This window comes from Sphaerodactylus townsendi, linkage group LG03 (assembly GCF_021028975.2).
Source record: "Sphaerodactylus townsendi isolate TG3544 linkage group LG03, MPM_Stown_v2.3, whole genome shotgun sequence".
In the NCBI taxonomy this organism is placed as follows: Eukaryota; Metazoa; Chordata; class Lepidosauria; order Squamata; family Sphaerodactylidae; genus Sphaerodactylus; species Sphaerodactylus townsendi.
In genome coordinates, this window is record NC_059427.1 from 9443802 (window position 1) to 9464944 (window position 21143).

General features: G+C 45.3%; 1 protein-coding gene across 2 annotated transcripts; it reads right to left on the reverse strand.

The window, feature by feature from the left end:
• Positions 1-740: 740 nt before the first annotated feature.
• Positions 741-20592, reverse strand: LOC125428640 (zinc finger protein 436-like). 2 transcript variants are annotated; one of them, XM_048489104.1, is made up of 7 exons: positions 20506-20592; positions 16162-17157; positions 14926-15031; positions 13636-13718; positions 10690-10813; positions 8253-8822; positions 741-1022 (listed from the first exon to the last, which is right to left on the reverse strand). In XM_048489104.1, the coding sequence occupies exons 2-7, from the start codon at positions 16885-16887 to the stop codon at positions 928-930; spliced, it is 1704 nt and encodes a 567-aa protein (XP_048345061.1). In that variant the 5' UTR covers positions 16888-17157; positions 20506-20592; the 3' UTR covers positions 741-927. The 2 variants fall into 2 exon arrangements, with proteins under 2 accessions (XP_048345061.1, XP_048345060.1); XM_048489103.1 differs by lacking the exon at positions 741-1022 and having other exon boundaries at positions 6917-8822.
• Positions 20593-21143: the final 551 nt, after the last annotated feature.

Consider the following 21143-nt stretch of genomic DNA (forward strand, 5'->3'; position numbering starts at 1 on the left):
TGGAGGCTTATCTGGGGAATTCAGATTAGCCTGTGCACTCCCACAGATGCCAGCTGGATGACCTTGGGCTAGTCACAGCTTCTCTGAGCTCTCTCAGCCCCACCCACCTCACAGGGTGTTTGTTGTGAGGGGGGAAGGGCAAGGAGATTGTCAGCCGCTTTGAGTCTCCTGCAGGAGAGAAAGGGGGGATATAAATCCAAAACTCTTCTTCTTCTCTAATTTGCCACGCCTGCCTCTGTGTAGCAACCCTGAACTTCTTTGATGGTCTTCGAAGATCAGGCTAGCCTGGGCCATCCAGTTCTGGGCGGTCCCAGTTCTGACCACCTCCGGCCCTGCTTAGTAGCTTCCAAGCTCTGACAAGCTCAGGCTAGCCTAGACCCTTTAAATTAGGGTAGAAATTTATATACCCAAAGTTTGAGGCCCTGTTTCTCACGATGTAGGTATACAGGCATTTCCCCACCCTGTCAAATCACAGCTGACTTATGGCAACCCCATAGGTTTTCAAGGCAAGAAACATTCAGAGGTGGTTTGCCATTGCCTGCCTCCACGTCACAATTCTTGTATTTCTTGGGGGCCTCTCATTAAAATACTAGCCAGGGCCAACCCTGCTTATGTAACCCAGCAGACCCCGGCTACATAGATCCCTATGAAAAGGGGGGCAGGATTTAAATTCAATAAAATAGCAGAACCCTTGGGGCTTGGTAAAAGAAATGTGAATTGCTTCAAACAGGAAAACTACATTCAAGGTAACAAACATTTAACCAAAACACAACAAACTTTACAACTAGAAGTAAAACCAAGTCAGAATTGCTATGAAAATAGCACCATAGGAGGAGACAGGATCTTCAGTGCCCTGCAGGAACGACACTCAGAACAAGGTCAAATAACTAACAGTGTGCTGTAATGCAAAGAAGAAAGTCCAAGATGTTATCTAGATGCACAGGGCGGCTTCTTCCCCATCTGCTCTTCTGTGACTCCTGCTGCTGCGGCGGCGGCTGCTACAGATTTTTTCCAGCTTGGGCCTGCAAGAAAATTAGCAGTTCCCTCAGTCAAACTCTGGGCCTTCCCTCTTTTGCTGCAGGCCAGATTGACTGAGCGAAGTAGGGCTCTTGCACTTAGTAAAATATGAGCCAACTGCCCATGCCCAGTGAACTCCTGTTCCCCAGACTCCGAAGTCCAAACCTCCAATGGAAATAAACTGCAAACATGAAAATGGTATAAATTACACTTAGCTTTGGAGATCGGATGAGATCCCAAAGTGGCATGCTCACCAATGGGTTTATTTTTTCCACCAAGGAGCTGGTCTTGGCTTCCTGCTACCCAGGAGGCACCACTTTTGAATGCAGGAGAAAGCATTTGTCCAAAACAGCTGGCACAAAGGGCAGCAGAAATGCTTGACTTGCAACTCCTCATCTTTTTATGAGTGGTCCCAGCTCACATGGCCGTCATTCTGTGACTAATCATGCCCACCACAGCAGCCATTTTGTTAATGGTCCATCCAATTCTCCATGGCAACCTTTTAAATCTGACAATGGGTCTTATTTTTCTAAAATATAAGATATAATAATTTTCATTGTATGTGAATGAATATGTTTTGATGTGATTTGGTTGATTGTATTGTATTTTGGTTCAAAGCCTTTGGTCAATGGATCTACTGGTGATAAAAGGAAAGGCAGACATTTTGTTTGGCAAAATTTCCCTGTTCTTAGGATGCCAAAAATACCAGCAGGCTCAATAATAATAATAATGATGATGATGATGATAATAATAATAATAAGAAGAAGAAGAAGAAGAAGAAGAGGAGGAGGAGGAGGAGGAGTTTGGATTTATATCCCCCCTTTCTCTCCTGCAGGAGATTCAAAGGGGCTTGCAATCTCCTTGCCCTTCCCCCCTCACAACAAACACCCTGTGAGGTGGGTGGGGCTGAGAGAGCTCCGAGAAGCTGTGACTAGCCCAAGGTCACCCAGCTGGCGTGTGTGGGAGTGCACAGGCTAATCTGAATTCCCCAGATAAGCCTCCACAGCCCAGGCAGCAGAGCTGGGAATCAAACCCGGTTCCTCCAGATTAGATACACGAGCTCTTAACCTCGTATGCCACTGCGTAGGGATGGTCCTCTGAAAATGACATAAACCTGATATAGAGGGCAGCTACTTAATCTGGTAAACTATATTCTCAGTCCCTCAACATCTTCTAGCTGGAGTTTTTCTTTAAGGGTTTTCTGCTTAATTTTTGTGATATGTAAATCCATGACTGAATGTCTACTAGAAAAATACAAATGCTTCCTACCTGTTTTTCGATTTCTGTTTCCATCTTTATTCATATACTTCATTTAATCAGTCAAGACATTAGCAAAATATTTACCTAATACCTCACTTAATACCCAGGACTGCCTACATTGTTTTCCCCGTCTGTTTTATCCTGACAACAATCCTGTGAGGTAGGTTAGGCTGACAGTGGCCAGTTATGCACTTGTGGTCTCCTTTGCTTTGAATGTTCGTTCCCTTTGGATTGGATTCTCGGATATGCATGTATTTAAGAAGAGAAGAGTTTGGATTTATATCCCCCCTTTCTCTCCTGCAGGAGACTCAAAGGGGCTGACAATCTCCTTGCCCTTCCCCCCTCACAACAAGATACACGAGCACTTAACCTCCTATGCCACTGCTGCTCCTCCCAAATTCACATTTCCCCCTCCCAAATTCTCCAATTTCTGAAACCTCAGAAAGTGTGACCTTTTCTCTCCTTTCACAGGGACAGCAAAGGGAATTAACATGCATTTGCTTTCATAGTATTCTTGCTCCTTCCAGCTTTCCTCACCAACACAACAGCAATTCCTCCTGCTCTTCCAGGCACCACTTCAGAAGAATCAAAAGAGCTGTTTCTGATTTTCACGCTGAGGCTCTGTCATTTGAACAACAGATCTTGAGACTGATCTAAAACTTATTTGGTCTACCAAATTAATATTAGACCAAGGACAGCAATCCCCACCCCCCCACCCCCCAAAAAAATCAGACGGCCAACTTCGATAGCTGGAGGTTGTACAGACAGAACAAGAAAGTAGGGAGTGGGTAAAATGGAGGATCGGTTCAACTGGGGGATGTCAGCAGGAGATTCCTGTTTAAATAAACAAACAAAAAATGCGGAAAAACCCACTGCCAAGCAAACAGTTGCAAGGTAAGCACTGCATGCATACCGTGTTTCCCCGAATATAAGACAGTGTCTTATGTTAATTTTAGCTCCCAAAGATGCGCTATGTCTTATTTTCAGGAGATGTCTTATTTTTCTGTGTTCTGTTCGTTGGGCATGCTTCCAAACAAAAACTTTGCTATGTCTTACTTTCGGGGGATGCCTTATATTTCGCACTTCAGCAAAACCTCTACTATGTCTTATTTTTCGAGGATGTCTTATATTAGGGGAAACAGGGTAAATGGGCAGTACATGTATAGCCCAAATTCACCAAGTAAGCTTCCATGCCAGAGTGGGTGCTTGTCTTCAATTTGTTCGGACTCTGCTTCGTATCAGATAACTAACTAGTGTTTAAAAAGATAAGGTTTGAAAACACTTTTGGACTGCTATGTTGGTTTTACAGCATTCACTATGCTAGTAATGACACAGCACTGTAATACTGTTTTTTTATTGCTGGCATTATCACAGTTTTGTATGTGGATGTGGAATTTGTTTTGTTTGTATTACTCAAACACACTGAATCACTTTTTGTGTAGCTGGGTTATAGGTTTTTTTTCCTCCTTTTTGATCTAAGAGTGGGGATTCAAATCAAGGTCTTCCAGATGTTAGTCCATCATTCTAACCACTACGCCACACTACTTGAGTGATATGCATACAATTCTTCTTTTTCATCCAGACTCTCCAATCTGGTCAACATACATGGCAGAAAGGCTCAACCAGAAAGAATTGCATGAGGTGGAAATACAGAAGTCTTCCCAGGGTAGAGCAGAACATATGTGAGGTCAAGGACTACAACTGGAAGATAAATCTGCAGAACAGGAGTACCTTAAAGGACTCACAACACTCATCTTCAAGCCCTCACTCTGCTATGGGGCTCACTGGATGATCTGAGTCTAGTCACTCTTTTCAACCTAGTCCACCTCACGAAGTTGTTGTAAGGGTTAAAATAGAGGGAACCATGTACCCTGCCTTGAGGAAAGCTGGGATTAAAACTTTGAGGACATTTAAGGACATTATTGGGGGGGGTTTTTAGAAAAGATAAACATTATGCAATGCTGCATGATGTCACTTCCAGCCATGCAGTCAGAAGTGATGTCATTTGTCACCCCAGCAATTTCTGGCAGCCTAGGCAATTGACTAGGTGTGCTTAATGGGACTCTAGACTAGGGTTGCTATACTTCAGATGGGGATCTCACCTGGAATTACCAGTCATTCTCTGAGATCAGCTTTTTTGGAAAAAGGACTACCCAGGGGAGATGCCTTCCCTCCCCAAATGTTTCCTACCCAAGCTCCACCCCCAAAATTTCAAGGTATTTCCTAACCCTCAGTTGGCAACCCTGCTCCATATCCATCCTGTCTGTTTCATAAGTGAGCCACCTCTGTCTAACAGCAAACCCTGGTTCACCATTTATATCTGAATGCAATTTCTGTTGGCTATAAGTAAATTGCTGATTTCCCCCATCCCTTCTTTTAAAACACTAGTTGAAAAGCTGATAGCTCTGCCTAGGCTGTCTACTGCATCTCAAGGCCATGTAGAGATTTAGCAACAACCACTGCCCTGCAGGTAGGGATCTATTAGCTCTCTCTTAATTTCCACACAGTATGTTGACTGTTTCTATGGGGACTCCTGCAGTACGCCTGCATTGGAGTGCAGGAAGAGCAACAATCTAAGGTGGATTCCGCACAGCATAATAATAGCGGGTTACATTCGGTATTTCAGAATCCAGGTCTATTTTATGCCGGTTTCTCCCTTCACATGAAGGAATCGAGTTAAGACCAGGAGGAAATATTCCGATTTATTTCACATGAGCCCGGATTTTTTTGTTTTACAATGCAAATGTAGCCACGCATGCACGAACATCCCCAGTGTGCTGCATTCTGAATGGCTGTTCCCTCCCAAAAGGCAACACTTCCAATTGGCGGATCCACAATAACTACTGGAAAACCAAGTAGCCCCCCACTTTTCCCCAGCTCTGGAAAGGAGCCGGTGCAATGTACAGCACAGCAAGCATGTTGTGCTACACAAAGCAAAAACCGTAGACCAACACTGGGCAGACCAACACTCCATCCACAATCAAATGTGTGCAAAAAAAACGGAGCACATGAGACACATCCCCCATGATATATCAAAATACATTTGGGCAAAGGTGTGCATCTGCCAAGCTATGTGCTCCAAGCACCCAGAACATGTACAGAAAAGGAAACGGGTCCATTGTTGTGAACCCATTGCCGTGCACACTTGGGTGAAATGGTACTCAGTTGCTGCCACGGGCAGAAAATGTGTCTGGGAAGCATTTCAGAAAGGGCAGGCTGCCACACCAATCTGCAGTTCAGCCGAAATGAAACTGGCATGACGTCAGGTGGGGAGATCAGCCGACGGGGTGTGGAAAACAAAGCAGTTTGGCGCCCGTGGTATTCCCCCAGAAGCTGGTTTGACACAGGATTTTTGAAAAAGACCACAATTTTAGCAGTTTTTGAAAAATCCGGAAGCAAATATTGTGGGGCAATCCTGCTTTAGGAACAGATCCATGCGAACTTCTTGGCCAAACCTAGATATTTCCCTTTGTCAACCCAGGATATTTGTACCGTGTGGAATCGACCTAAGACTCTCTCAAAATTTCCAAAAGTGAAGCTATAGCTTAAGTAAATGGGCAAAGGAACAAAGAAACCAACCAAGGAAGGTGAGGCTCACCTGGAAATTCTGAGTTCTCTAGAAGATCAGAATGGGAATCTGCCCTTCTTCGGCTGTATCATGATAAAAAGAATGTGGCCCTCAAAGTTTGATTGTTTATTAATTGTCATAGGAATAAACAGAAGTGGAGAACTTGCTTTCCAAAACAGAGAAGAAATTGTTAACGCAGACACTACGAGTGCATCCTCCCCTCCCCTGGTACTGGCTTTGTAGCAAAATAACAGCTGTGTCTCCTAAAGGCATCTCAATTAGTTTTCCACCTACAAGAGTTTTGGACAGGGACAGTAATGTTTTATTTGTTCTGCAATGTCCTGTGGACTGTAACGTCCCATTTTGTATCCTGGTTTTAGTTTTGAAGTAGGAGGACTCTGCCCTCCCATAACCCAATCCCATACAACCTGCAGAGAAGGACCACAATGCAATGCATTTCCTTCCTAGGTGCAAAACAATCAGCTCCAAAAATAGGCATATTTTTAGAACAGCTGAGAGAAAAGCTGGAGTCTTACACCACTGAAGTAAGAGATCTGTTGGCCTTTACTCTATATCCTGTGGCAGTTTCAAGGGCAAAGATTCCCCCCCCTTCCTTTCACATGTAAATCATTTGTTTTCCTGGACTGACCTTCCAAAAAAAAATAGCCAAGGCAACCAAGGATTAATTCAATTGTCCACAGAAGGAAACAGAAAAAAAAAGTCCATTGCACTACTTCAGATAAAGATGTTTTTTTTTAAAAAAAAAACACTCCCCCCATATATGAAACACTTTGTACATGTGGCAGGATAGTGCATGGAAAAGGAGAATTAAATATAAACCTAACTGTGCAATCCTGAGAGGGAGGCAGGGGAAGGGCTCTAGATGTGGCATGTCCCCTGCATTGGTGTAGATCCGTGGTGGCGAACCTTTGGCACTCCAGATGTTATGGACTACAATTCCCATCATCCCCTGCCAGCATGGCCAATTGGTCATGCTGGCAGGGGCTGATGGGAATTGTAGTCCATAACATCTGGAGTGCCAAAGGTTCGCCACCACTGGTGTAGATACTACACTATACCATGTAAGTGGCATCTACACTGGTGCAGGGCACTTACGCCAACCACAATGGAGCTGACTTCAGGCAGCTTCTGGAGCCCTTTCAGTTTAGGAACACACGTTTTGCTGGCATGGATGTAAGCCACCAATAAGGGTGGTGCAGCTCATTGAGCTACATAGGAGGTTTTCACTGTCCTCGGAGGATGTTCCTTGTTTTCTTGCTCACTGCAGCACTGCAAACCTCTTGGGAGGTGACAGGGTTGCTCTATGCCTGGCTACCCCTAATCCATCCCCCTCACCCACCCATCCCAGAGGATTGGCCTACCTGTCTCTCTTTTCGAGTCCTCTTATGCAAGTTCCTTCTCTAGTGCTAGTTCCTTGCATTTAAGTTTTCTTGTGCTAGTTCCTCTTAATGCACTTTCTTAAACACAAAACATCTAGTGCTCCAGAAGGACTTGACAAAAAACTATATTTTGTTGATGTACTCGTTTTAAAACAAATCCAGTACAGCAAGTTAAAAACTAACGTAAAAATCCAGCACATCCAGAAAAGGAACATTAAACAACATTTACACTTTAATCCTAAGAACATTCAGTATTAAGAAAACTTCCTGAATGAAATAGGACTTGCTACCGAACAGGATTGCTTGGGATTGCTCTTTTAAATCCTTTTCCTTGGTGACTCAGTTCTTTAAGCTTTCTCTGAGGAGCTAGCCTTCTACATGCACAAAATGTTTTGCATATTAGAAAAATCAACAATCTGAATTTGTCAGAAGTGCAGAATTTTCCTCCTTCATTCTGCACAATTGACCCCAATTTGTAGTCAGATTCCCCCCTGTACGCACTTATACATTTTCTGTGCCACTTATATTCCTGACGAGAGCATTCCTCCCTTCCCCTGTTCCTCACAGAACATTAATAATATTTACCCCTGTGTGAACTCTCTGGTGTCTAAGGAGAGTCTCTTTTTGACCAAAGTTTTCCCCGCACTCCAGACACTCATAAGGTTTCTCCCCTGTATGGACTCTCCAATGCCTCATCAGGGTCTCTCTCTGATTGAAGCTTTTCCCACATATCGGACATGAGTATGGTTTCTCTCCTGTGTGGACTCTCTGGTGACGAATCAGTTTGGCTTTTTCGCTGAAGCTTTTCTCACACTCAGAACAGGAATACGGCCTCTCGCCAGTGTGGATTTTCTGGTGGGCTACCAGATTCCCTTTCCTTCGGAATCTTTTCCCACACCAAGGACAATCATAAGGTTTTTCGCCGATGTGGACCCTCTGATGCCTACTCAGTCTGACCCTCTCACAGAAGCGCCTCCCACAATCAGGGCACTCATATGGTCTCTCACCTGTATGGAGCATCTGATGCGCAAGGAGGTTCCCTTTCCGGGGGAAGCTTTTCTCGCACCCAGGACAATCAAAAGGTTTCTCCCCTGTGTGAACCTTCTGGTGCCGAAGCAGCTTGCCTCTGTCGTAGAAGCTTTTTCCGCACTCGGAGCAGCCGTAAGGCTTCTCACCTGTATGGATTTTCTGATGAGCAAGGAGGTTATCTTTCCTTTGAAAGTTTTTCCCACAGACAATACATTTGTAAGGTTTTAAACCTGTATGGATCATGTGATGTTTCGCCAGTTGGGACCGATAATGAAACCTTTTCCCACATTCAGGGCATGCATGTTTTCTCTCAGCCTCCTGGGATGTATGTTTCTTAAAGGATCGCAGACCTTCCATGAACTGAACAGATCCACGCCATCTCTGTACAGACCTCCTCCCTTGAAGCCTCTCCAAATCACCTCCTTCTTTGTGGGTCTCAGGTTTCACAGATCCAGGAGGTCTCTCTGGGGAAATTTCCTGCGATCCAGTCGCCTCGGGGCTGTGCCACTGAAAATTCTCCACTTTTATTTCAGTCGAGGTTCTGTTATCTATGGGAAGAAGGATGACATCAAACAGGGAAAAGGAAGATCAGTAATGAGAGAGAATTGGAGGGGAAAGAAAACGTTAAGGACATTGAAAAGCCAAGTCAAACACACTATACACAGTACTATGTATCCTTGACATCTCAGCACATGGGGCACACTGAGCATCTTCAAGCGACTCTCTGCTTCTTCTCCTCCCCACTGCCCCCCTCCCAACCTAAACACAGAAGAAGGCCTTTGTAAGATGAGAGCTCAGACGCAAAGCAGTTCTGCCAGTCAACTCAGTAGCGAAAACAAGGTAGTCAGTAGCAGAAAAGCCATCCAGAAGCCAATCAGATTGTCCATATGAAGGATCCAAAATGAAAGAAGCGGGAGGAACCATGAAAATAAGAGACACCACCCAAAACATGCAATCAAGGCAGAAATGAGGGAGGGAGAGAAGGAGGGAGAGAAGTGGCATTCACAGAACATGCATCGGCATATTCGGCCCCCTTTGGACTTCACTGATCAGCAGCAGCTTCGGCAGAAAGGTTTTCCCCAACACTCAAAATTCCTTGAGCCAGCATGGCATAGTGGTTAAAGGCAGATGCACTCTAATCTGGAGAACTGGGTTTGATTCCCCGCTCTGCCACTTGAGCTGTGGAGGCTAATCTCCACAAGATTAGCTTGTGCACTCCAACACATGCCAGCTGGGTGACCTTGGGCACAGTGCTCTGGAGCTCTCTCAGCCCCACCCACCTCACAGGGTGTTTGTTGTGGGGTGGGAGGGAGGGGAGGGAAAGGGAAAGGAGATTGTAAGCCCCTTTGAGTCTCCTTACAGGAGAGAAAGGGGGGGATATAAATCCAAATTCTTCTCCAAATCCAAACTCTTTATTGGTGAAGTCAAGGATTTAAACTGAGTGGCTGGATTGGAATCCCCACTTTGCCTTAAAAGCTCAGTGGATACCTTTGGGGGCAATGATACTCTTTCAGCCTAGCCAGAGTCACAGGATTGTTGTGAAGATAAAATGGAAAAGTGGAGAATGATGGCCACTTTTGGTCTCCATTGGAGAAAAAGTTAAGTGTAGCTATCTAAATAAGTAAATAATGGGTTGGGGCTATGACTGGGGAGACACAGGTTTTACGCCCCACTTGGTCATGAACCTTCCTGGGAGACCTTGAGCTACTTGCTCTCTTTTGGCCTAGCTTACTTCACAAAGCCTCTGAGAACATAGATACTGATACCACTATGGCATGCAGAGATTCCCGATAGATGAACCTTGATTGATGGGATTGCCAAACCAATATCTTTGAGTGACAACAGGTACTCAAAAATCTGCAGAAAGGGACGTGACTCAGGATCGGAGCTGTTCTGAACTGCCGGATTAGAAAACTTCCTCCACTTAGCAACATAAGATTTTCGGGGCGCCAACTTACACAACGCAACATCTCTGATACTCACTGGGTGCCTAGTTAATTATCAGCCAGGCGTGGTAGAAAAGGTTTTTCACTGGTGGAAGTTGTTTGTACACCCTTGGAGACAGACCCTAGGATCAGAAAGCACTCTCCTGAACCAGAATGGAGCAAATAGTATCCATGATACTTTGTTCTTCTTTTGGCCGCTATCCTGTGGATAATACTCAGTTGAGGGCAGGGGGAGGATATAGGTTAGGTGTCTCTAAAAACTCACCTGAAACCTTTTCTCACAGCCCTGATTTATGTCTAGATTTATGCCGAGACACTGGAAACTCAAAGACGCCGTTGTCTAAAGGTTGGGATGATTTTGGGTGCCTCCCTATGACTGAAGATATTATAGGGTGAAGAGGGTGATCTAGGTGTGATATTGCTAAATATTTTCCTAAGGGAGAGATGCGTTGAAAGGATCTTCACTCACCCAGTGATGTCACATTCCCATAATTCTCTTGTAGTACTTCTCTGTACAGAGCTCTCTGGCCTGGATCCAGAAGGGCCCATTCCCCCTCAGTGAAGTGGACGGCGAGTTCAAAGTCTACTGATCCCTGGAACGAAAAGGAATACCCTGAAAACTGGGCTGTTCGCAGAGCCTTGGTCCAATACCATACCTGAGACAGCACATTCAGAGCATGAGAGGGTAGCTCCTGCTCCATTCGCAGAAAATCCACGGTTCAGTTCCTAACATCTCCAGCTAAGGCTGCCAACTTTGGCTTGGGGAATGTCTGGAGATTTCGGGAGGATGCCTGGGAAAGGTTGTTGCAAGAAAAAAAAAGCAGAGGAAGGCAGAATCAAACTTGAAGGTCTGCGCTGTGGAAGCCGATATCCAAACTAGCCGATCTATCTCCACAGTGATTTCTGCTTTCAAGGATTCCTTCTCACTTCATCATGTCAGCCTAATCTACCTCGCAGAGTTGCCAAGAAACCTCCTCCCTCTCACATATATGCTGCACCAGCTCTGGGATTCAGGAGCATGTGAACATAAGGTGGTGCTTTATACTGGATGGGGCTATTGGTCTGTCCGGCTCAGCATTACCTGCTCTGATTGGCAGGAGCTCTCCAAGGTCTCCAGCAGAGAAAGGTCTTGCTCCGTATCTGTGGCCAGAGATCTTTTAAATTGAGGTGCTGAGGATTGAATCTGGGACCTACTGCATGCCAAAGTAGGGGCTTTACCCCTTAGCCACACCCCCACCCATCCCCATGTGCTCCAGGGTGTATGGAGACAATTCATACCAATTATTTATTCCGAATCTCCCCATTTTCAGACACAGGCAAGAAAAAGAGTCCTGAAACAAAATCTTCTCCTGAAGATGCGCCTCATCCTGGTGGAAGTTCACGGAGCTAACCTTGGTTTAGTCACTCTTTTTCAGTCAGTTCAACCTCACAGGATTGTTGTGAAAATACAACAGGAGTGGGGAAAGCATGTATGCTGCTCAGAGCTCCCTGGAGGAAGTATAGGATAAAAATGGGGGCCTGGGCCTCATGGCATTGATCCTCTAATGTTTCTCTCTGGCTGCTGCGGCTGTTGGATTCCTTTACTGCAGGGGTCCCCAACCTTTTAAAGTCTGTGGCCGTATTTCACATTCTGGAACCACATGATGAGCGCAGCAACAAAATGGCTGCTACAGGAGGCGGAGCCAGCCACAAAATGATCGCCATAGGTTACCTTCAGTGAAACAGTGCAGATACTTCTGCTGTGGTGGCAGCTGCTGCTAAAGCAACATTTTTTAAAAAATCTGCACAGCCAATCAAATCTCAAATACTCAGTCAGAGGCCTTGCCAGCCAAAAGCCATATCTGGCCCAGCTCATTTCCTAAAAACACTTGGCAGGCACCACAAAAGCTGTCAGTGGGTGCCCACGGGAACCTAGTGGGGACTCCTGCTCTACTGCTTACAGTTCAGCATGCACAAAAGCAATGTTCTCTGAGGGTCCCTAATGCACACAGAGGTTCTAGCAGCAGAGGAAGTGAGCACAGCCAGAGAGAGGCACGTGAGCAACAATTTCTTAGGAAGAAAGCCATGATCTATCTATCTATCTATCTATCTATCTATCTATCTATCTATCTATCTATCTATCTATCTATCTATCTATCTATCTATCTATCTATCTATCCATCTATTCATATTCATCTATCTATCTATTCATTCATCTATCTATCTATCTATTCCATATCTATATCTATTCATATTCCTATCTATCTATCTTATCTATATCTATCTATCTATTCATTTCTCCATTCATTCATTCATCTATCTATCTATCTATATCTATCTTATCTATCTATCTCCTATCTATCTATCTATACCTTTTTTTTTTTTTTTTTTTTTTTTTTTTTTTTTTTTTTTTTTTTTTTTTTTTCTTTCTTTATCTATCTATCTATCTATCTATCTATCTATCTATCTATCTATCTAATAATGAAGTGTCCCTTGTGATAGGGATAATTAAATCCACAGACAGGGTACTCCCCAAGTTTGCAGAAAAGTTTTGCGGAGCGGCTTGTGGGGAGCCTTGCTTCCCAAGAGTGGGTAGACAAGCGAGGGTCCCCCCTCCCCCCAAACCCAAACACACAGGCCTGATGTTGCCAGCTCACCTCAAGCTGCCTCAGGCGGGAAGATGAGCGAGTCTGGCCTCCCCCACCCTTGGGAGCTTGCCATAAGCTGTTCAGGGTGGGTAAGCAAGGCCTCCCTCTGGTTTTTACTGGCTCCATCGAAGTCGCTTACAGCTGGAGGGCAAGGCCGTCCCCCTCCACACCCCTGCCCTTTTTTTTGTTAAAGAGGTTCAGGCAATGGGATTCGCCACCCACAAGTTTCCCACTTGTTCTTTTGTTAAAAACTGCACACTTTGCTTTCTGGAATGGCATTTCCCCAGATTAATCTAATTTCTTATGGTTTCACCAAAGAGGCTTATGGTTTCACCAATTGGCCGTGCTGGCAGGGGCTGATGGGAATTGTAGTCCATGAACATCTGGAGAGCCACAGGTTGCAGACCCCTGCCGTAGTCAATGCAGTTCTAGAGAATTCCACTGGATTGTGGAGTCTGGGTTGATCTCATGAAAAGATGTTTGGTTTGCTTAGAGAAGGAAGAGCTGCAGAAAGAAGCACTTGGGCACAGGGATTGAAACACATGAAGCCGCCGTCTACCGAATCAGAACCTCCACCCGTCAAGGCCAATACTGTCTACTTATACTGGCAGCTGCTCTCTAGTGTCTCAGGTAGAGGGTTTTTTTTTGCATCATCTACTACCTGATTTTCTGGAGATGCTGGGGACCGAACCTAGGACTTCCTGCATGCCAAGCAGATGTCTACCCCTAAACCATGGCTGTTCCCGACACACTCCTTCCCTCAGAAAAGCCAACCCACACAGACATACCTCAGCTGGCCCTGCCTCATTTGATTCCCAACCCTCAGGAAGAAGCAGGGACGAGGTATGACCACCAGCCGTTGTACCACCATCTGCGAAAGGAAAAAAGGCTGGTAAGAGAGGGTAGGGAGGAAGGATTTAGCAACTGGCAGCCACTGTGCTGTATGAACACAGAACACCACAGCCCCACCACCACCCCCAACACACTGAAGGAATTGATGCAACCATTAGCCAAGTTTTATTCCACTCCCGCACCCTCTGCCCAAACAGACAACAGTGCAAATGTGTGAGGAGAAAAGGGCTGTGGGTGAGAAGAGATCTTTCTGTCACTTCAATGGTGTGAAACAGAGACAAAGTACAGCTGCCTACAGCCAAAAAGAGGCATGCTGAGGAGATAAACCTAGGCCTGGAAAGACTGCAGAACACCATAAGGTTAGAGTAACATACTAGGATCTGGAGACCTGGGTTTGAATCCCCAGTCTGCCGTGGAAGCTCACTGCAGAACCTGGGACAGTCTCATCCTGAGGTACCTCACAAGGTTGTTATCATGAGGATAAAATGGTCTAGTGGGGAATGTCATAAGCCACTTTGGGGAAGAAAGAAGGATAGAAATATTTAAAGGAATAAACAATAGAACACTCTTATATATGGGGCAAAATATCCCCTCACATAGAGAAGTAGCTTATCAGGCTCAAGGTATCACCCTTCTCATCAGCAAAACAGTTGTTTTATAAGCTGGGAATTCCATTTAAAAAAAAAACCCTAAGAATTTCATGAGATGAACCTTGTGGAGTCTGGAGAGGTACAATCCAGACACAGGTTTTGCTACCTCAGTGAGATCTAAGGTGGTGTGCCACACTAGAAAGGGTTGAAGGAACTTGGAGCACAAGATCCAGTTTGTACATCTACTTTAAGGGTACACTATATAGAAGGCTGAAATGTTAAAACTGATGCTCTTGGCAGATTGTTCCACTTCAACTTACAGGTGGGTGTGTGGAGGCGAATCATATTTGATTCCTTCAGGGATAGGGCGGTATATTAAATCTAATAAATAAAAATAATAATAATAATATGTTTGAATGCTTCCTCTATTTCATGCGTATGTAGTTCAGAGGTCTCCACTGCGGCTACGTATGAGAGTATTCAGCGTGTGCGTGTGTGTATGTAGTTCAGCTCTACATTATACAAATCTCCATGCATGTGAGAGATTTACCACCACCACCCTCCCCGGCTGTGTTTACTTCTTTTTTACTTCAGGCATGAAAAGTCAACACCACCAGAGATCATCATCAAACCAACCTGACAAACTAGGATCCATGCCAGTTGCCGGCTTGGGCTCTACATAGAGGTCTTTCTTTCCAGAGGCCAGCGGACTCAGGATTACGTCCTTTGAGGGCACCAGGACCTAAAGTGTAAGAAAGGGCCACAGACAGCTTAAAAACACCAATACATGCTATTCATTACATACCAATAAAGATATCTGTATCTGCTATTTATTTATAGTCCTCCTGTCTCTCTGAGATTCAAGGCAGATTATACCATTTAAGTCAGGACAACCTAAAGGAGATACATAACAAAGAATGTTAACAGGATTAGGATTTTAAAAATGTGGAACAAGGTCTAAGTGGCGTAGGAGGTTAACAGCTCGTGTATCTAATCTGGAGGAACCGGGTTTGATTCCCCGCTCTGCCGCCTGAGCTGTGGAGGCTTATCTGGGGAATTCAGAGTAGCCTGTACACTCCCACACACGCCAGCTGGGTGACCTTGGGCTAGTCACAGCTTCTCGGAGCTCTCTCAGCCCCACCTACCTCACAGGGTGTTTGTTGTGAGGGGGGAAGGGCAAGGAGATTGTCAGCCCCTTTGAGTCTCCTGCAGGAGAGAAAGGGGGGGGGGGTTTATAAATCCAAACTCTTCTTCTTCTTCTAAGTAAGAAACGTGACAGATTAAACAATGCCAGAAATGTTATAACATACATAGATATAATATGGTGAGAGAGAGATTGATATCCTGCCTTCCAGCCCAAGCAGAGTCACAAAAGTAGCCAAGAAGTAAAAATAGGACAACGTAAAAACTGGGGTTGCCAACTCCAGGGTGAGAAATTCTTAAGAACAGTTTGGATTTATTCCACACTTTTTCTACTGAAAGGAGTTTCAAAGAGATTTATAAATTCCTTCCCTTCCCCCCCCCCCACAACAGATATATTGTGCAACAGACACCTTGTGAGGTAGGTGGGCTCTAAGAACTGTGATTGGCCCAAGGTCACCAGCAGACTCTATGTGGAGGAGGGGGGAAAGAAACCCGGTTCTCCAAGTTAGAGCCCGCCATTCTTAAACCACTATATACTATGCTGACTCTCAAGATCTGCCTGCCCATCATGCAATTCTGGCACATAGCTATTATATAAGCCTCTGTTCATTTTTATTTTCAGGTTTGGAAATGACACCCTGTAACAATGAAAATGAACAAGAAAGATGGGTGGGGGGGGGGGCAGGGATTGTGACACATGATCACCTGTGGTCAGGAACACTGTCTCACCTGCCATTTCCACGTCTCAGTCTCTTGCTGGTTCATCAGGAAGTCCTCTGCCAGACCAGCCGTCTGGACACAGCTCTCTGGGCCGCATTCCTGGACCCAGCTCCGGATCTCTGGAGGCAGGATGGCCAAGAACTGCTCCAGGATCAACAGTTCCAGGATCTGCTCCTTGGTGCGCCTCTCCGGCCTCAGCCATTCACGGCAAAGCTCCTGGAGTTCACTGTAAACCCTTCGTGGGTCTTCGACACCCCGGTAACGGAACTGCCGGAAGTGTTGGCGCTGCGTCTCCATTTTGATGGCGTCCCCCCGCAAGATGGCAGCCTTCACCTTCCCAAAGTCTCCCCTGTCTTTGGCTTCTAGGATACTAACTGCCTGCTCGGCTTCTCCGCTCAGTGCCGGCAGGAGTCGGGATGCCCACTCTTCTCTTGGCCACTGACAGGCTTCAGCCACTTGCTCAAAGGACGTCAAAAAGGCCTTGGCATCGTCCCAGGGTCCAGGGTCTTTTGCCGGTGGGTTCCGCCACCCCGAAGGAGGGCAATCCAAGGCCTTCAGGAATTCCTGCCATTGGCCTTCCCATTCCTTGGACTGTCCTCCTTCAGAGTCCTGTTTAAGCCATTTTGTCGCAATGCACTTTGGGTAATCCTCCACACAGTCAGGCTGGTTGGGCTGAGACACTTTTTCTGGCCCTTCCACTGCTTTCCCTGTCCCCGGTAGAATCTGTTGCTCCATTTTCAAGTGTAGAGACAGCCTCCAATCTAACACACCTCTTCTGGGGAACTCCCGAACTCCAGTTTTGAGGTTGGCTTTATGTGCTCAAATGATATCTGAAAATGCAAGGGCAGTGGTAGCGAAGGCACAGAGTCCAGTCAATGCAACTGGCCAATCCAACAACAGGGGCCTTTCATGGATAACGCAGTTTTTCTTTTGTGGAAAACTTTAACATTGATCCATTTAAAGGTGAAAAGGGCCTCAAGAGGTTTTCCTGATTGTCAGAAGGTCCTGATGGAAAGGGAGACAAAACAAAACAAACATTTTTGCATTTATCTCCCATCTTCCCAAGATGCTCAGGAGGAAAAATGTGGAGAAGAAGAAGAGTTTGGATTTATACCCTGCTTTTCTCAACTGTAAGGAGATTCAAGGCGGCTTTCAAACTCCTTTGCTCTCCCCAAAACAGACACCTTGTGAGGTAGGTGGGGCTGAGAGATACAGATACAGGTTTCATGTGTAAAAGTGGGGAACCAAATCCAGTCCAGTCCAAATAAGAGTCTGCTGCTCAGGTGGAGGAATGGGGAATCAAACCTGCTTCTCCACATTAGAGTCCACTGCTCTTAACCACTACATGACACTAAATACATGAAGTTGTGTTGTATTGATCACTACTGTCTACTCAGACTGGCAGAGGTTGTTTAGTGTCTCTGGTATATATCTCACTTAAAGAAAAACAAAACAAAATTGTAACTTCCTTCGCCACATGCTGAACAGTCTGTGCTTTAGAATGCTCTGTTTCAGAGTATTCGAAAACAAAGAAGGTCCAGCATGTGGCGAATGAAGTCACAATGGTTTTTTCTTTTGGTGAGACAGAGTATCACCAACTACGACCTGATCCTTAGCTGGTGATGCCGGGAACTGAATCTGGGATCTTCTGCTTTCCAAGCAGATGCTCCACCACTGGGCCACAACCAATCCCCATTGTTTTCAGTTCTTCAATATTACTTTCACAACAACCCTGTTAGGTAGCTTAGGCTCAGGATCGAGTCCCATTTTACAAGTTGCTCATGTCTCTGCAATTTTCCCCGTTGTGGGGATTTACATGTACTCCAGTGGGACAAACAGCAGACTCCCTTGGGCTGTTTCAGATGGGGAGCATGGAGGTGGGTGGTTAGCCTCCTTCTCCCCAATTGTGATCTATACTGGAGCTCTGCGAGCTTGGGAATTAAGTTCTCAACACACACCAAAGGCATATCTCCCGGTAACAGCTGTAGCAGCCACAAGGGGGACATTAGTTTCAGGTGGGTAATCTGCAGCAGAAAAGAATGTTTTGAGTCCAGCAGCTCCTTAAAGATCACCAAGATTTTTGAGGTAGAATGTTTTGCGAATCAAAGCTTCCTTTGGCAGATTATCTACTTGCTACTGTCGAGAGCGATTCGGCCAGCTCCGTGCACAGCTGAAGTAATAGCTTATGAAGAGCTGATCTTCTCAGATATGTGATGAAGAGAATTTTAGCTCTGGAAAGCTTCTACCTTGGAAATTTTGATGGCCTCTTAAGGTATTTCTGGACTCAAATCTTGCTCTAGATGGATTTTAAATTCCATGAGAGAGTGGCACATACTCAATCTCACACTAAGAGGATGAAGAGTTGGTTTTTGTTCCCGGTGTCATGAATCCCAGCCCCTTGAACAAGGTTCTCAGTATGAGCCTTGGACACAGAGGACTCTGAGGCAGAACCTGAGGACACAGTGCAGCCAGAGGTGGCTGCTCCTTAGGAAGACCAGGCAGCAGAGCCAACTCTCAGCCCTTCCCTGCCTGATGACATGCAGGTGGAGGAGCCGTGCAGATCCTGGGAACCCAGTGATGGGCCAGCTGGGCACAGGAGGCAAAAGCAGAGGCTGCTACTGCAGAAGCAAAGAAGGAGTGCTCGTTCAGCAGCAAGATATGGGAGAATAGAAGTCTCTGCATCTGATGAGGATTAACTCCTTGCAGAATCCCAGCCCCTTGAACAAGGTTCTCAATAGGAGCCTTGCTATGAGCTTGCTTCTGCCTGGGTGCAACAAGTGTGTTTCCTGTTACTGCTGTGTTCCTGGTTCATCATTGATCCCCAGCCTGCTTATCGGTTCTCCTGTACCACGACCATTGGACTGTGATGCCTTGCCTGCTGCCTGCCTCGACCCATTGGACTGTGACCTGACTGTGCCTTGCCTGCCGCCTGCCTCGACCCACTGGACTGTGACCTGACTACGCCTTGCCTCGCTCATTTGGCCCTGCTAGGGCAGACCTGGTCACGCCCTGCCTGCTGCCAGCACACCCTGCTTGTCTCTCCCTGTGAGGAGTCTCAAAGGGGCTTAGAAACTCCCTTCCTTTTTCCAAAAAAGACACAGGTGGGGCTGAGAGAGTTTTGAAGAACTGTGACTTGCCCAAGGCCCCTGTAAAGATGCTTTGCTTTCTTCTCAGCTCCCCTGACCTTGGCAGCATTCCTCGAGCTGGGCCGTGTGCCCGGTGAGGCCAGTTAACCTTGCTACTCTTATCTGCTGTGTGTGAAGCTAGTTTGAGTCTTTCATGGGAACCCGTCTGGGGTTTCGAAGGAGGGGAGGGAATCAGACTCGTAAAAGCAGTCTGCTTGTTTTGGGAAAGCCAGATTCAGCATTCCGCGTGTTGTGTGTCATGGAAGCTTAAGAATAAAGATCCTTCAATGGTTACTCTATTCTGGTCCTTTCTGATTCTCTACAGCCCCCCTGCGGGCTGCATTTGGAGGTGTGGGGAAACAAACCCAGTTCACCAGGTTAGACTCTTAACCACTTCACTACGCTGGCTCTCTAAGTAATAAATATACACAGGAGCACTCTGAGCAAAAGTTTCACAGCACAGGCATGTCAATCTGCATATTTGGATTACTGGCAACTGTTCACCTCTATCATTTCCCCCCTTTCTGCAAAGCATCTCAAAGAAGATGTCTCAAAAAAAATCTTTGCCAGCCATCCTTTTATGCGCGCTGGTTATTCTAGCATCCCACCTACTCATCCAATACACCTGAATGTATAGATATTTTTATTTTTTAAAAATCCACATACTGAGTCACATTTGGCTTTATAGTAGAGTCATAGGTGGCCGACTTCCCTGTTCTCATCACTGTACCATACTACCTTCCCAGGGTATTATACACGGTACATTAGAAACAGTTTTAAATCTCATTAACATTAAAAAAACAGAGTTTGCATTAAATATACCAAACAAGCAAAGAAAAAAATCGTTTAAAAATTACCATTGCTATTTTTTAATGTTTTTCTAGAATTGACCAAAAACTGCCCTTTTCCTTCTATGCATCAAAAAGAGAATGATAGTAACGAACGTAACAACTGAAAAGGCATTAAGGTTTACAGACAAACTTAAGCAGATAGGTCTATTAATGGCTATTAGCAATGAATGGAGACTCCTTCTACAGAGGGAGTCTACCTCTAAATGACAGCTACTGGGTAGAGACAACAAAGGAAAGCATTTGGCCAGAAGCAGAATGCAAATTGGAAACGTAAGCCAGCAAGGAAATGCTTGTGCATTCAGATATTCATTTATTTTCAGATATCCCTACCCTAAAAACTCTGCTTTTAATTTGGAGAAAGACCCGTTTTAACTCACCTTGGGAATTGAAGCAATTCAAAAGCCAGTTTTCCACTCCTACACAAACCAGAGAGATGGGGGTGGCACAGGAAGTTATTCATCCACACCACATTTCTAGGAATGAGAGCTCTGTTGCATTAACCCTTAGAGGACTTCCCAGAGATAGTTGTAGTTGCTGTATACAGAGTTTGTAATCATTCTCCTTTTTTAAAAAAACACACCAAAACTTGTCCCTGTCTATTACAGCAGCCTGACATGCTGTAATTCAGCATGTTACAAATTTTAATTCCATGCCAGGAAAAAATTCATTTCAGCATTAAAAAAAAACAAGCACCAGGGATAGTGAAAGAAGTTGGTAGCCATGAAGGGGGCAGTTGTTGATAATTTCCCAAGAGGCTAGTCCCTAATATTACAGCAAGGCTTCTGTGCTGTGAAATCCATGTGATGATAATGGGGAAAACATATAACAGGCAAAGTTCCCCCCAGTGATGGAAAAGTTTGTCTGTTGAGATTGTCATTTTTATAATGGTGTAGAAGGAAAAGGGAATTGTGGCTGTCATAGAGTTGGTTGGGAAATAGAATAGAATAGAATAGAATAGAATAGAATAGAATAGAATAGAATAGAATCTTTATTGGCCAAGTGTGATTGGACACAC

Excerpts from the sequence above, each read along its gene's own strand:
- LOC125428640 (XM_048489103.1), bottom strand. The coding sequence starts at position 16,887 with ATGGAGCAACAGATTCTACCGGGGACAGGGAAAGCAGTGGAAGGGCCA. Across the intron at positions 13,719-14,925 it reads CATGGATCCTAGTTTGTCAG|ATGGTGGTACAACGGCTGGT; the intron begins GTTGGTTTGATG and ends TTCCTTTCGCAG. Across the intron at positions 10,814-13,635 it reads ATGAGGCAGGGCCAGCTGAG|GGATCAGTAGACTTTGAACT; the intron begins GTATGTCTGTGT and ends TTTTCGTTCCAG.